This window comes from Gracilinanus agilis, chromosome 1 (assembly GCF_016433145.1).
Source record: "Gracilinanus agilis isolate LMUSP501 chromosome 1, AgileGrace, whole genome shotgun sequence".
Lineage (NCBI taxonomy): Eukaryota > Metazoa > Chordata > Mammalia > Didelphimorphia > Didelphidae > Gracilinanus > Gracilinanus agilis.
The window spans coordinates 78,063,564-78,080,506 of record NC_058130.1 but is presented as its reverse complement, the minus strand read 5'-3'; the positions used below and the strand labels follow the sequence as shown (position 1 = coordinate 78,080,506).

Sequence of the window (16,943 nt, the reverse complement as noted above, 5' to 3'; positions counted from 1 at the left end):
ACAAAAGAGAGACTTTGAAACTCTTAAGACTGAATCTAGTCCAGGTATACTGAACTTCATTTAGGGGTTTTGGAGAATTAGTGATCACTTCACATAGGATAAACAATATAGTTCTTATTGATGATCACTAAAATGGTTTCATTATTGTCCTCATATCTCTAAATAAATTGATAGTCCTTCAGTATCCTAGAAACTATTTCCATAGCAGTTTTCCAGTACTCTCAGATTACAGTAACTTCTAGAAAATGTGCTTTTGTCTCTTTTTTCCCTCTTTAAAAAATAATATTAAGTATTAAGAATTAGTAAAGGATCAATCCTAGCTCCTAGAACATGTAATTCATAGCATTTAACATAATTCTTCTTCAATCATATAAGCATTTTTTGCATAAATAATGAGCACTATAAGCAGTACTCTTTTAAATAGAGTATTATTCCCATAGACTCTATTTGGTGACAGTTATTTCCCATTTTGTTTCTGATTTCAGACAAATAATATCAACCACAGAAAAGTTAACTCACCTAATATTCACCATTTTTTTCAAACAGGAAAAGTCTCAAGTCAATGAGAAAGAAAATGCACTTATTAGTTTCTTAACTCAAAAATAAGTCATTTTTATTTTTTAGGTTGGACAAGCTCATCAAAAGTTATTCCTGATCTATCTAAATTGGAAGGCAACACAACCACATTCAGGTTTTCATTTGATGAACCAGAAAATAAGGTAAGATATCCCATCTGTGTGTGTGTGTGTGTGTGTGTGTGTGTGTGTGTGTGCTTTGTGGACTTGATTATCCTCATTATCTGGATAAAAATAATGAAATTTTATCAATTTGTTAGCCATTTGTAATAATTCCTATTCAAAGGAAATATATAGGTACCTCAGTCTTTATAGGAGGAAATGTTTTAATTATCTAATTCCCCCTAAACTGATGGTGAGTCAAGGGCAAAATCAAGTAGAAATTATAAAAATTCTAAACTTCCCATTATAGAAAACCCTTATTGGGGGAAGAAGGCATGATGTTATTCTGGAATTTTGCCAGAATAGAGAATTCCCAAAATGAAAATTCCCTCCTCTGAAGCTGATAAGCAACTCATCCATAACTGGAAACTTTAGTTTCTCAGAGACATTGAGAGATGTCAAGTAACCCTTGCTGCTCGAATCTTCCAGTGGCAGAATTTGAACTCAGCATTCTCTTCTTTAGAAATACTCACCACAGTTTTCTTAATAAAGAAACTGTTAGTAATAAGATGATCCTATGGCAGATTTTAATATGGACAGTAGTACAGGGACTTTGCTTCTCCTTTGAAAGTATCCAGTCATCTCAAACTGAGGGGCAGTCCCCTTTGGCATAAGAGTGTACATTCAAAATAAATGCATTCAATCACTCGCAGTTCAATCAACTGTACCCCAAAGTTCATTCTGGATCTTCTTGATGCAGTGTAGGTTTCTGCAGGCATCTTCATGGTGCCTTCTCCAAAGAGTTCACTTTCTGGATTTGGGGAGGTAGCAAATTTCTTGTCCTGAAATTACTCTCAAAAGAATTTAAACTTTGCAGTATAGGATAATACATACATACCCCCTGAGGAGAAGAATAACACATTCCCCCCTGAGGAGGATAGTCACAAACACCCAGATTAGCTAAGGATACATGGCTGAGTTATAAGGGTATATGAGTCAATTATCAAAATAAATCCAAAAACATCAAAAAATCCCAATAAAAGAGAAAAAAATAATTTGTGGATGAAATATAAAATGTCAAAGTCTCATGTGCAAAAATGTAAGGAAAAATAAATTTATAACAGGTCCTTGAATCAAGGCCCAATTAAAGTGATTTCTATAATTATGCAATTACCCATTCAGTTGTCAGGTCTGAAGAAAGTTTGCCATACTCTAAGAGAGAATAAAGGACTAGATTTTTGTGTAAAAGGGAAGTGTCATTCCTTGGTCTGATTTGCCTTCACTCTCAGGCATAGGGGAGCCAGGATGATAGCTAACCTTCGGTACTTGACTAGGATGTGGCTCAGGGAAGGCTGGCCTCTAACATGTTAGAATAGCCGTAATTCTGAACCCCAAACACTAAGTTCAAGTCCTTTAGTATTGGCATAGAAATTCATCTACCTAGATTGGTTTGTTCTTTTTTGACCTTGTGCTCCTAGGCACTGTGCAGATTCTCATCAATCCCATTGGCATTGTTTTAAAAAATGAAAAATATATAGCTTAGAATTAGCAATTACTGTAAAATAAAAAAAGATTAATATTGATAATGTATTCAAGTATAAAATGAGAGGAAAAAACCCCCAATATTGTATTGCACATACAAAGGAAAAGAATAAATTAAAAAATGTTTTAAAAAATGAAAAATATATAGCTTAGAATTAGCAAAAGGTTTCTCACCCAAAAGATGAGATCCATTTCCTTTTTAAACTTGGCCACTCACTGTGTGAGTGCAAATTATTTTTACAAAACAATAGATTTATAAAAGCAGTAATATAGTAGATAATGCATCTTCAAAGAAAGAACCAATGTTCCCCAAAATTACAATAACACATTTAATGACAATAGTAAACAAACCCATTATTATATAGGATTCACATGAGTTTCTATATGACCACTTGCTCTTGCTGTGTGATATTTTAAAAAATCTATACTTGTCACAAATTAGACAGGTATAGCAAATCTTTCAACCTTGGCTGAAATATTTTTAACAAAATGTATAACTACCATCGTCCAAATGTGTCAGGGAGTCCAGAAAAAAAAACAAACAAACTCAAAGCTGATGAAAAAACTTTTTTGTGTCTAAAATATCACCAAGAATTTAGATCATTCTGGTGGAGTAGAGTAAACTGAAGAGTTACAAATATTAAAAAATTATTTCAAAGCTACTATACTGCAGAGAAAATCCTTCACACCTCCAGGATGAGATTATAACCCATTACAGGGTAATTAAACTTCTTGAGCATCTTGCTCCCTCTGGCATGGGACTATAACAGTTTACAGACCTGTTTCCAAAATGTCCCACCCATTTCATGTGGAGCAGAGGAATAGTGAAAATCACTTCAGATTTCTCATCCATTACATTTTTATAAATGTGGAAGTGGGGATATAAAATAAAATAGTGCCATAGCACATCTCTTCAACTATCAGTGGACCCTTCTTTCTTGTAAATACTCTGCATTCAGAGGCAGGCAAATGATACTAGATATCTAAAATCATGTTTAAAGGCTCCTTAAAATCAGTTGAGATATTTAGCTCATTAAATTCTCCAAAGGCTCTATACAATTGTCAAAATAGAATAAAACACTGTTAAGGCAGCATGTGATCTTGTGAAAGGGTTTGTGTAAGTTGGATGAACTATTAACAATGATATTTCCTTTAGTACAGTCATGGGTAGGTTCAATAAAATCATGTAACAGAATTTATCTAATAACCAAAGACACACTAACTTAAAATGATTCAGAGTAACAAAAAGATATTAATTAGATTAATAAAGATAAACTTAAAAAACTTTAAACCTTAAAGAAATCAGCAAATACAATAATATAAGTAAATGACAAGGTACAGCAGTGTAGTCAAAACCTTTTTTACCAATTTCAATGGACTTCTTCAGTATTGTGGAGGGGAAAATAAACTGAAAATAGTTAACAAGCAAACTGCAATATATCTTTAAGATTCATTCCCCTCCCCAGTATTTATCATCCATTGCATATCATTTTTCCCAGCTTTGAATTTTGTCATAGAGAGGGAGAATTCTGCACTGAGAATAGTGTAGAGGAATCCCAAATTGGATATATTTTATAGTCTGGGCAAGCCCAAATGACAGTGGTTTGTAAGGAAATGAATTTCTCCCCTGAGTCTCAGCCAAGATTATCACAAGGACCAGTGCACCCAGGCATGGTAGGAAGAAAAAACATAGCTGTTTGAAATAGGTAATGCACGGCTCTTCCATAGAGTGAGCCATGCTTGCAATTCTACTTCCTGTTTGGAAGAGTAACCCTCCTTCCTCTTCCCTCTTGGGGTAAAAAAGCTAGGACCCACGTGCTATCTCAGTCCTCTCTCCCACAGGCAGAGCATGAAAATTAAACTGGGTTAGGGGCTGGAAAAGTGGCCAGAGCAGGCTGGAAAACCCATGTGGTGGTGGGGGGTGTATGGGAAGGGATTTATACTTCACCCAGTTTTTAAAACCTCCCAGCTTGTGTTCTAAAGATGTGGCAGCAGAGATCAGCAATAGAAACAGCAACAGCACCAGGGAATGGCCAGGATCTGGGACCAGTGGTGGCAGGAGTTTCCAGGAGGGGTGGGTGGGCAGCTGATGGTTGAAGAATTGGATTTCCAGCTAAGGGGATCAGGAACAGGTGGCAGCTTGGATCAGTAAGAGAAATGGATTTTTGCTAAATTTATCTTACCTAGGCTACCTGAAAAATTGAGAGTTCTTTCTCCAAACTTCTGGTTGCCATTAATGTAAAAAATAAAGTTATTATAAAAAGGATAACTTTAAAATTATTATAGGTTTTAAAGATTTATTAGTAGCCACTAGAAAATAAAACCATGTGCCATGCTAGCTTAGGCAGTTTAAAAAACATGCTGTTACCTGCTGCCATGCTGCCATAGGAAGTAAAGAGAAAGAAGAAGGCCAGCCCCTCAGTTTTATCCTCCTATCTACTCATTGTGCAATGACAGGAAGCCAGTGGGCTCATGGGAAATGTATTTCAAGGACCCCAAAATTTCCAATAACACACCCTTCATAGTAGTTTCAAAGACAACAAATGAAGCATGGCTACTAGTGGTAAAGGCAGCAAGGTGGTACAATGCAACCTGGAATCTGGAAGACCTGAGTTCAAACCCTATCTCAGTTAATTATTGGCTATATGGTCCTGGGCCAGTCACTTAAACTGTGTGCCTCTTATGGAAAATACTATCTTCTAGGATTGTAGTGAAGATAAAATGAGATAGTATTTGGAAAATGCTTAAAAGATGTTAAATGCTATATAAATTCTAACTGTTACTATTAAGGTGGGAACATTGTTGGATTTGGAATCAGAAAACATGCATTCCAATTCTAGTTCTTTCACTATTTTACTATTTTTTTTTTACTTTTAGCAAATCCCTTAAAATTCCTAAGCTTCATTTTTCTCATCTGTGAAATGAAGAGTTTGAGTCAGATAACTTCTAGGGCCTCTTCCAGGATGAAATCTCAGATTCTAAAATCTGAATAACATGGAGCTGCATGCATATCAGCTACTTCTGGCTTATGAGGAAGGCACATATAGTGAGCTGGGTGGCATACTGGATAGGCTGCTGGACTTAGAGTAAGGAAAACTGGAATTCAAATCCCAATTGGACCTGGACAAATCATTTTACTTGTCTCAGCCTCAGTTTCTTTATCTATCAATTGGAAATAATAACAAACTTTATGTGATTGTTTGAAGATCAATGAGATATCAGGTATTTTGCAGACTTTAAAGCATTATATAAATGTTAGCTACTTTATTAAAGCTAGTTAATGAATCCAAAAATGTGGCGAATCTGACTCACCATATTTTGATATTGTTCTTTACTTCTTGTTTCCCAAAGGGTGAAGGTAAAGTTGGAGCTTCACCAGGGATGGGTGTGGAACAGAAACTAAAAGATTCATTCTACAAGTCCAGCACACAAAAGTGAGCGATTCTTTCTTCTGTCATAGAATTTTTGTCATATTAGAAAATACTATTCTAGTGGATAAGGGCACTTGGAGTCAAGACTATTTGGGATTGATGACCAATTGTTGGTAATGTTATAGAAGAGATCCCTCTATAATTAGTACTAGATGATTGCTCTGGTCCCTTTGAACTCTGTAGTATTAGAAGAAGAAATACATTTTTTAATTTAATTTTTTAGAAAGGAATACTGGGTTCAATTCCAGCCTCAGATACTTAACTAATAGTGGGTTTTATCCTCCATTTCATTATTTGTAAAATGAGGGAACTAAACTTGATAGCCTCTAACTTTCCTTCTGATCCATTTCAGTAATTTAATATTTGAGAAATATGTAAACTGTTTTCACTTGAGATTTAGAAGTTGACTTAACATTAGTAGCTAAAGAACTGGACTGGGAGGCAGGAAGATCCATGTTCAAATTCCACCAGAGTTACTAGTTACGTCAGTTTCTTGTAAAATTGGAGTACCTACCTCATAGCATTGCTATAAGGATCTAATGAGGTAGCATACATAAGGTGTTTTACCAACTTCTAAGGATAACAGAAAGGCCATCTGCTGCTCATGCTAAAATAGATGCCAAACAAGTTTTGCTTTAGTGGTCCTAGGTGACATAAAGCTTACAAATTCTCCAACCATAACATTCTGTGTTCCCTTTTGAGAAAGTAACAACTCAGTAATAACATCAGAAATTTAAATCACTTTTTAAAATCATAAAATAATTGCCTTTATAAAATATGGAAATATTATATAGCATTGAGCAGTCTATGCAGGTTTATCCTAAAGAATTTCTAAAAATAGAAATCTAAATGTTGAAGGTTGCCCTGCCCTTGAGAAAAATCCCAATAGTTCTTTCTGAAAATATGAGATTCTTAAAACTGACATCTCTCCAATTTAGATGCAGACCTTTTTGACACTCCAGCATATTTCTTCAAGTATAAAGTTATCATCAAATTAAATTTAAAAAATCCAACACCTCTGACTTTATTTTTGCATTTAAGAATATTTTGAGTGGGACTTAGTATTTTGTGGGAACATTACAGTTTTCAAATACATTTGCAGAATAGTGATTTGTTTAATACAAATAATGCTCCTGTGATGGAAAACTATGAGCAGCCTTTAGGAAGAATAATTCATGGCAACAGTGCTTTATTGCAGTCCTTCTAATGGAATAATTCTCTTCCTAAAATCAGGCCAGGAAAATTTTACTTTGTTTTTTCCTTAGAAGAAAAAATATTAACCTCTGAGCAAAATTCTTAATAGAACTACAAATGTTAGCTCCTGGCAGAGGCAGAAGCTGTTTAATATTTGTCTGTATACTTACCATTTCAGGTATGGTGCCTAGCACATGACAAGCATTTAAATGAATGTCATGACTAATTGATAAAAACTTTTGTTTATTTTGTTTTGTTTTGTTTTGTTTTTCTTTCTTGGCATTCTCAAGTAATACTTTCAAGTAATATTCAAATAATAAAAGTCCTGGCATATAGTAAAGTACTTAGTAAATTCTTATTGACTTCACTTGAATATTTTAAATTATGTTAAAGAGGAAGGTTTATACTATTAATAGAATATTTTTCTTGAACTGTTTTGATGCCTTAAAAGCCTATATGATGTAGGGACAGAGGACCTGGGTTTGAGCTTCAGCTCTCCTTTTTTTCCTCTCTGGATATAATGCCTAGATTGTCTTACAGGCCTGCTATGAGGGAAAGCAGTCTCTGTCAAAGACCTATGTAAATGGATGTTTTTAGTAGTGTTGGTTGCATGCCTTTTATTAGCAGTTTCTCCTCCCTTAAAAATGTACTTGATAACATTCTGAAGCTGCCTGAACGTGTTCAGAAACTATTACAGAACGATGGTGCTTATTATTATTATTTTTTAAACCATTTTGTCATACTATTTTTGAAAATTGATTTAATTTTAAGAAGTTTATTGAAAACTTCACTTGGTCCTAAAAATGGAAAAGCCTTATAGCATTTATCAGATTAACTCTTTCTCTGGGCAAAACCCTTCCCAGCCTAATGACTATGTAGTCCTGAATGATAATCTTTCATGATCAAATTGCCCTTACTCCCCCTGAATTTGGGCAAGACACATTTCTCTGAAGGAAATGGAAATGATAATAACTCCCAGAAGTAATCTCCATTCTTTTCAATGTGAAGACTCATCCATGTGAACTATAATTAAAAGATGATTGACTTATTCAAGAGGTAAAGTGATATCATGGAAAGAGAAGTTCTGAATGGAGTTTGAGAGGCTTGATGTTTGGCCTGAGCCTCTCCGGCACACTAACCATGTGCCTTCGACCATCCTCGCAGAATTAAGAGCAATGGGTGAAAGATTCAAAGAGGCAAATTTAGGCCTATGGTCTAAAACTTTTGATACCATTTTTTCACTTTCCAGATAGGGAACTGGCTATCATTAGAAATTCCCTCATGGAAGTTTTTGAGCACATGCTGGATGTCCACAATAAGGGCCAGAATGTAAGGGGTAAAAATAAGAGTTGGACTAAATTTATAAGAGCATGGTCACCAGGAATTATTACTCAATTCCAAATGATTTTTATGGTGGTTTATTTACAAAAGGAGAAAGGGTGAAAGTAAGAAAATAGAGTAGATATTTACTCCAGCCTGGTCCAAACCAGGAAGCGCTTAAGAGGTCCCAGAAAAGGGGGCCCAGAGGTAAATTAAACAAGGGTTTTAGCCATGAGACCTCCTCCAAGATGAGGGGCCTCTTCAGAGTCTAGTACCTCCAGAACAAGCCAGAGAAAGGAATCAGCCTTTTTCAGTCTCCCACGTGGTTGTTCTAAGGGAAAAAAGAAAAGCATTCTGAAGTCCTCAGCCAGGGCTCCTCAAGTGTCAAGAGGAAGACAAAAAACCTCACAGGAAGTTCTTGCCACTTTTAAAGATCATTCCTTTGGTCAATTCCTGTGCCTTCCTCCCACTTTACGTGAACCAATTACAGCTAAAGTTTTGTTTAGGACTGCCTAGGGGGCAGACAGTCAATTCTGATTTGTCATCCACTATCGCACATGTGGGTCACAGACCTCCCCCATTTAAGGATAAGTGGGGTGTATATGCTTCTGGTTATTAAATCTAAAAATGGGCAAGGGAGAGTTAATCCTATCTTCATACCACTTGTGGGAAAGGAAAGGAACAAACATATTAAGCTCTTACTCTGTACCAGGCACTATGCTAAGCACTTTATGTATAATATTATCTCGTTTGAGCCTCACAACAATCATGGGAAATGGGCTCTGTTATTATTCCTATTTTACAGCTAGGGAAATTGACAGATGTTTAGTGACTTGTCCAAGATCATGCAATGAGTCAATATCTGAGGCTGGATTGGAACTAAGACCTTCTTGACTCCAGTTGGCATGGAGTCACCATGCCCTAGTTGGGATGTCTTTTGCACATGGGTTACATTACCCACCATGGCCCTAGTTGGGATGTCTTTTGCACATGGGTTACATTAAGGTGGCTGAAGTACCTTTCCTCTGAAATATTGAAGTCACTCTATTCTCAGAGCCTTTTCTCTTAATTGTAGAATAAATACTATAATATAATGGTTCTGTACAAATAATAATAGAGGGAAGGATGAGGGACAATATTATTATCGTTGCATGCTGCTGGATGATTATTTGTCATTTTAAATATTCAGAATCTATCCCCAAGGTAGTGTGTCCAAGCAGGGTTAATGACATAATGCTGGAGTAGAGGAATAATCAATTTAAAAACATTTATTAAGTGCTTACTATGAGCCCATGCTAAGCACTGGAAATACAAAGAAAAGTTTAAAATCAGTCTCTCACTCCCAAAAGTTCACATTCTAAGCAGGGATTCAACACATTAATAGCTAGTCATTACAGGCTACTTACAAAGTAAGTGGAAGGTGATCTGAAAGGGTAACTAACCAGGGTTTGGGGATGGTGCCATGTGAAAAGCCTCCTACAGGTTGGTCCACTCCTATTAGGGATCAGGGAAACAATGGGCAAAGGAAGTTTTAGGGTCTTCTTCCCAAAGAGGACCTAGAGTGGGAGGGGACCCTGGTAAGCCAGGAGAAGTGACTGCTTGAAACCTGAAGACATGGAGCTAATGAATCAAGATTTGTACTTCTTTGTGGGAGAAACAATCATGGGCTCCCGGGAGCCTGGAGTAACCCATAGCTGAGAAAGAGGATCATACTATGTGACTTCTCAAGCCCCTTCTCCCTTTACTACTCTTTGATTCTGAAGTTGAACAAAGTAATTAATCATGATACTCTAAAATAGGTTTTAGTATATTATGTCCAATTGTTTTACATGTACTGAGTCCAAATGTCAACTCTGGGATTATAAAATATCCCTATTTTACCAATGACACAGAGCCTATGAAGCACTTCCGCTGGATCAGATATACCCACCAAGGCTCAGCCCACCACTGACAACATTTGAAAAGAAGGCTGACCATGTTTCACAGTGTTTTACACTAAATAGATATGAATGGCAGCCATCCATATGTCAGGTCAGTGAAATTTTCATATCAAGTTTCTTATTCTTGTCATTCAAATGCAGCATAAACACCTGTGTCCAAAACAGGAGAGAAGAAAATAGTAAATGAATTAGATGGTTAGAAACATTAATGGATGTGAACCTAATTCATTTTATAAGCCCTGACCCAATTGTTTTAGAATTCAATACTAAAAGCATTAAATGGTTTTTTTTCAGTTTTTAACTTTTGAGAATATGTAAAACTATTTGCTTCAACCTCAAACTGTTTACAAGTGAGTTCCTGTGAATGAAAGCAAATTAAGAAGACTTCTAGAATGGCCAATAGGTCTTAAAACCATTCTCAAAATACATCGAGACTTATATGAGTTTCATAAGTTCTCCTGTAAAGTTTCATGGAATGATTTTTGTTTATTTGTTTTGTTTAACTTGTTTTTTGCCCTTGAATATGTGATTTTTGTTGGCATAAAAGACTAGAGGAGAAAAAACTCCCTCTACTAATGTAGGTGACAACATTTTGGCACTGTTTGGTTTAGAGAAATGCTTGAATTGAATGGAAAAAGCTTAATGACTTCATCTGGGTCACACATCTGGGTCTTTGTCACTGTGAGGCCAAATTTCTCATCACCATGTCATGCTACTGCTCAAGTTAAAATGAACTGAACTCTTACTCCCATCTCTTTTCCATAGAATGCAAGCTCCTTGTCCCAAACTATTTCATTTTTATATCAACAGCACTTGACACATAAGAGCTTAATAAACATTTGTCAGACTGAATTTATTTTATGTACCCTAAAGACAGAGTACTTCCTTGAGAGCAAATCTGCATTCTTGGGGAAACCTCAGATTAGATTCAAGCCCTTTAGTTAGACCTATCCTGAAGTCACTCTTTAATCTGTACTTGTTTGCTGCTCATTGAATATTATAACCATTCTGAGCAGGGTATGCACCTTAACTCAACGAATTTCTACTACGGAGTACGCAAACAAGCATTCTTTAACATCTGTTCATTTTTTAAAATACAAGTGACTATTCAAATTCTTTTGTTTTATAGAAGTCTTATTGATTGAAATAAAATAAAACACATCAGCTAAGGTTCCCAAGTATTTTTAGGATGTTGCAAGTTTTGTTGTATCTTATATAAGATCAAATCCAAGAAGCACTAGTCACAAATTCTGCTTTGGAAGAAGAGGATGAGACATAGAACCTTTTTCTATCCTTGCATTGGTTAAGTTTTTGGTAAACAAACATTGGAGCAGGGAATTAATTGATGGATACCTGTTTTGATAGAAGCCTGTTGAGACTCCATTTTTACCTCTTTTTTTCACATTGTTTCAAAACATTTTTTTTCTGCCTTTTGGAAAAAATAGCAATCTTCTGATTCCAATTATCATTGGATACAATACACAATATGGCCTAGCCCAATTACGTTCTCTAGTCAGGAACAAACAGATGAGACTGTAGAAAAAGATGAGCTAAAAATACCATGTCAACCTGAACATTATCATATCAGGATAAAGTCAAAATAAGCACAAGATGTGGAAATACCACTGTTATAACATTTTGAGAACTTTTCAATTGTTATAGACTTTGGTAAAGTTGAAAACACTACTATTTCTATTGATGACCATAAACTTACTATAAAATTGTGTTGTTTAAATATATGTCAAAAACTAAAAATATGTAACTGATTTATCAACTACTATTTCCCCACTGCATTCTGATAATTGTTTTAGGTTGTTGGAGGCCTTTGGGACAGATTTCAAACAAGATCCTTCACATCACCAAAAAGACCAATTAATTTGTAAGTTTTACTTTTTTCTACTTGTTGCTAGATTATTTAATATTTTTTATTAATGATAGTCCAATGACTTATTCTACATATTGATTAAATTAAATTATTAAAATTATACTTAGTATATACATTATATATTACAATTTATATATTTATACATTATGATAGAATACATAATATGATACAAACACATGTTATATAATATAATTTATATATTTGTATGTAATCTTATATATTAAAATCACATCAAATATAAATTAAATAATCTATAGGTTATGAACAATTAATGATAATAATAAAAATACTTTTTTTTCATTCATTCAGAGTTGGGAGATATTAGCCTCCAATGCCTTGGTAATATTTAGACTATATTATGTATATCAAAAAATATTATTAAATATTTAAAAGATTATAAACAAGACCATTGTCCAGTAGCTAAGATGATGAAGCAAGAAACACTAAGAGCTCCCACCCAATCCATCCTCCAGACAACCACAAAAAAACAAAAATGAGTCATACAAATCCTTGAGTGGTAGAATCAACAGAAGTCAGACAGAACAACATGGAGTGATGGCAAGGAAAGCCTACTACCATGCTGGGGTAGGAGGGGAGAATGCGGTCTGTGAAGCCAGGACAGAACTCGGGCATGATACAAGGCAAGTAGCAGAGAAAAGAGCACAGCCAGGCTCAATCTAACCTCAGAGAAGGGAGAACAGAAACCAATGTCATACAATACAGGCAGTGAGATACAGTAGGATAATTTTGCACAGCTCTGTAAAGTCCAAGCCATGACCCAGCATAAGTAGCAATAAAAAGAACTCAGTCCAAGGATGTCTGATCCTACTGGGAGAGGGCAGAACTGTTGTGAGGAAGATTATTATTATCATTAATTATTCATAATCCATAGATTAATTAGTGTTCAGGGTGCGGAATTGGTGGCATTGAAGCAAGCATGTCTTCTAGCTGAAGGTAAAAGTGTGAATATTTACAGGGGCTCTCGATATGCATTTTCTGTTTGCCATGCAACAGGAACAATTTGGAAATAACGAGGTTTTATTACTGCATCAGGAAAACCAATAGTTCATGCAGGAGTAATAACTGAGTTCTTGGAAGCAATCCAAAAACCAGAACAGCTGGCAGTAATTCATTGTTGTAGTCATACTCGTGGTAGAGATTCAGTCTCTAAAGGAAATCACAGAGCTGATATCACTGCGAAGTATACAGCCTAGAATGCTCCAATTTATGTAATGAATTTAACATCTATTAATTCTGATGATCTAGAGAAAGCTTATGTAAACTCAGATATCCAGAAATGGAAGGATAAATTTGGAGCTAGGAAAGAACATGGGATATGGATTACTGATACAGGAAGACCATTGTTACCAAAAGATTTGTATACCTATTTGTGTCAAGCCATTCACACAAAAGGTCATTTTGGTACACAAGCTTGTTGCAAATTCCATCAAGAGACAATGGGTTCCTCCTGCAATAAGTACTGTTGCAAATAAGATCTGTAATAGCTGTCCAGTCTGCCAAAAGTTCAATCAAAGTGCATTCAGAAAGAAAAGTTTGGGTGGTAGGCTTTTAGCATATTGTCCATTTGAGAGTTTACAGATTGATTATATCTGTATGCCTAAAGCTGGAAGATACAAGTATTGTCTTGTGATAGTTGATAGACTAACTAAATGGCCTGAAGCTTTTCCATCAAATACCAACACAGCTAGTTTTGTAGTGAAAGTGTTACTCATGGAAGTTGTGCCTAGATTTGGTGTACCTTTAACCATAGATTCCAATAAGGGATCTCATTTCACTCAGGATATCCTTAGAAGAGTCCATGAGAATCTAGGAATAACACCTAAATATCATGTTCCTTATCACCCACAGAGTTCAGGTCAGGTGGAGCGTATGAATAGGGAACTCAAGACTATGTTTGGGAAACTCTGTGCTGAAACTCATCTCAAATGGCCAGATATACTTCCCATAGCTTTGTTTTACATACGTACAAGGCTGAGAGCAGATCTACATATATCATCGTATGAGATGCTCTTTGCACATGCTCCACTGCAAGCAAAAACTTGTATGGCTGTTTATGCATCACTCTTAGGAGGTGATTGCCAAATTGCTTCATATTTAAGTGTTTTACAGCAGAGGTTAAGAGAATTACAAGATATGGGAGTATTAATTCAATCTGGTCCATTGGATTATTCTCTTCATAATTTTCAACCAGGTGATATGGTCTGTGAAAAATTTTGCCAAAACAACTACAACAGAAGAAAATTGGGTAGGTCCTTATACAATTGTATTAGTTTCACCATCTTCTGCGAAAGTTTTAGGTAGAGATTCGTGGTTTCATTGTTCTCATGTTAAATTAGCACATGGAATAGATAATGGCAATGTAGAGATTAATTATGAAGAAGAAGATGAAGAAGATATTGTGTAATTTGAGATCTTCAGTCAATTAGAGTCTGCAGTCAGAAAGTTCAGTAAGGAGAGGACCATTCCAGTGGAAGAGGACGTTCGGATGGAAGAGGACATGGGTGAAGAGGACTCAGGATACAGGATTTATGAACTTTGTATTAAGACTGATGAACTTATGAATTGAACTGATAAAACTTCATTTTCAAGGTTTTTCTTAAAGAAGAAAATTAATAATGGACAATTTGGATTAAATGGCTTGGAAGTATTTTGGGTAATGTAAATAGTATCAGTACATACTCATATGCATCCAACATTGCACATAAAACTATCAAGAGCTTCTATGGAGAAGAGGAGAAGAAGAGGAAAAATGGAGAGGAGAGATTTCCTAGAGGAATGGAACATCATAAGAAGAAAGGAGATCTGCAGGATATCTGGAGTTTTGGTAGGTACCATGCATCCATCAGTAATATGTTGCAACACAATATAGCAAAGAAACAACATAACAAATCAGATACATAAGACAAAAACATGTTAGGATACATTGTGTTCCTTATGGAATGAAACAATGTATAAATACTAACAAAATTAGAATTAGCTATAGGATAAGTAAGTACTAACAAAAGATAGTTACTAACAAAGATTAGCTAGTTGTTTAGGTAGATGTAGCTAGACTAATATACTAATATCATAGGGATAGTTTAGAATAGTTTAGTGAAATAGATATAGTATTAGATTAGGTTAAAGGATAAGATAAGGTACTAATGTACATTACAGTGCAGATACAACAAACATAACAAAATTGCATTACATGAAGAACATATAATATACTACAGATCACATATCACAAATAATGTAAATAGTTGTGTAAATAGTATGTGTATATTGTAAATTGTATTATAGTGTAAGTATTGTATATATGTAAAGGGTGTACACTTGTATATTTGCTATGTGTACATTATGTGTGCATACATGTATATATGTATATCACGTATGTATATAATATGTATATATTGTATGTATATATCATATGTATATATGTGTATAAATGTAAATTCTGTGAATACTTTGATATAATTGAGTTGCAAACATTCAAATGTAATTTGCATAAGGGAGTTTGATGTTTTGTTTTAATTTTGATGTAAAGACTTATGCAATGTTGTGTTAAAATGTATTTTCCAAAATGGTTTGCATTTATTAGTTTGTATGATATTTCTGTATTAAAATAGAAGTTATGTTTGATGCTTGTTTTGACTTTTGTGTTGATATTTCATATTTTCTGTTGATTTTGTTGATTTTGTTGGAAATTTTGCATTGTTACTTGTTGCTTTGTGCTTTGAACTATGTAACTGTTCAATGTATTTATCCTTTTACCTTTCCTTGTTGAAATCCCTAGTGTAGGGTAGAGTAGGATAGTGTTAGATAGAATAGAGGTAGTGTAGGTTGTTTGTTATTTTGGGTTAGAATTTTAGTTTAGTTTGTAGTGCACAAATACCAAAATTTTGTTAATTTTGGCTTTGTGCAAAGGGGGGAACTGTTGTGAGGAAAATTAATTAGTGTTAGTGTTGGGCCTAGCAGGAAGGGCTGGAGGATTCCAAGATGGAATGAAGGAGCAGGAAGTGGGGCTTGTGCTCTGAGAGAGACACCATTAGTGGTTGAGAACATAACTGTTGCTAACCCTGGGAGATCTCAGAGTTAGGGAAAAACTGCATTCAGATTCCCTGGGATCCTGAGAGGTGAAGGATTTCAGTAAGTGGACAACAAACCTGCAGAGCTGCACCAAGTGGGAAAGTGGTTTGGGATCTGGTGGATAGCATTTCAAACTCACTCTCCCTACCTGGGTACCTTGGATCACCTGGTGGAGTTGGCTCTTGGCATCCTGTGACCATCCTTGGATTACCATGAGACCCCAATTGAAAGCCATCCTCAGGCCTTTTAGATGTGCTGACCAAACCTGGCTGGAACCAGGTTTGAAGGAGCTTTCCCGGTGACTTCAGTACTGCTTCCTTTGGGCCCTGCCTGGTTTAGGTCAATAGGATAGTGTAGTTAAATCCTTCCCTGCCCCCTGTCATTTGCCCTTAGGTTTTAAGTATAGAATCCCTTATTCCCATCCTTCAATTATTATTTCCCTCAATTAAGCTGTATAAACTTTACTTTTGTCTGCTGGTTCCATAGGCCCTAGCCTGGGTGAGCTGGGTAACATTGGGTCAACTGCCATTCCTGTGCCAGTTAAAAGTTGGCAGCGAACACTGGTCTCCCTATCCTGGTTGGTCCTGTCTCTTCTTCAACCCAGTGTGAACCCACAAACCATTAGTTACATTTTAATAATAATAATTAATATCTCTGGTGCCTCACCATTTCAGAAGCCAACACAATCAAACACAAGTGGTGGAAAAGATGCAAATTTCTCAATAGCAGGCCAACAAACCTGCCTCTACCAAGTACCTAATCTGGAACCCAAGAAGGCTAAACCAACCACATGAACTGGAATAGACCATAGTATAAGTTCAGAACAATACTCCCTACACCCCAGGAATAGAGATAAGCTTCAGCA

General features: G+C 35.5%; 1 protein-coding gene across 1 annotated transcript in view; it reads left to right on the top strand.

Moving 5' to 3' along the window:
- The window catches only part of SPATA48 (spermatogenesis associated 48), a 74,982-nt gene that overhangs the window by 16,174 nt on the left and 41,865 nt on the right, over positions 1 to 16,943 (top strand). The window contains exons 2-5 of the mRNA XM_044656897.1: positions 625 to 719; positions 5,571 to 5,653; positions 10,057 to 10,195; positions 11,916 to 11,983. Of these exons, the coding sequence (XP_044512832.1) occupies positions 625 to 719; positions 5,571 to 5,653; positions 10,057 to 10,195; positions 11,916 to 11,983 (385 nt within the window). The remainder of the gene's footprint in view (positions 1 to 624; positions 720 to 5,570; positions 5,654 to 10,056; positions 10,196 to 11,915; positions 11,984 to 16,943) is intronic.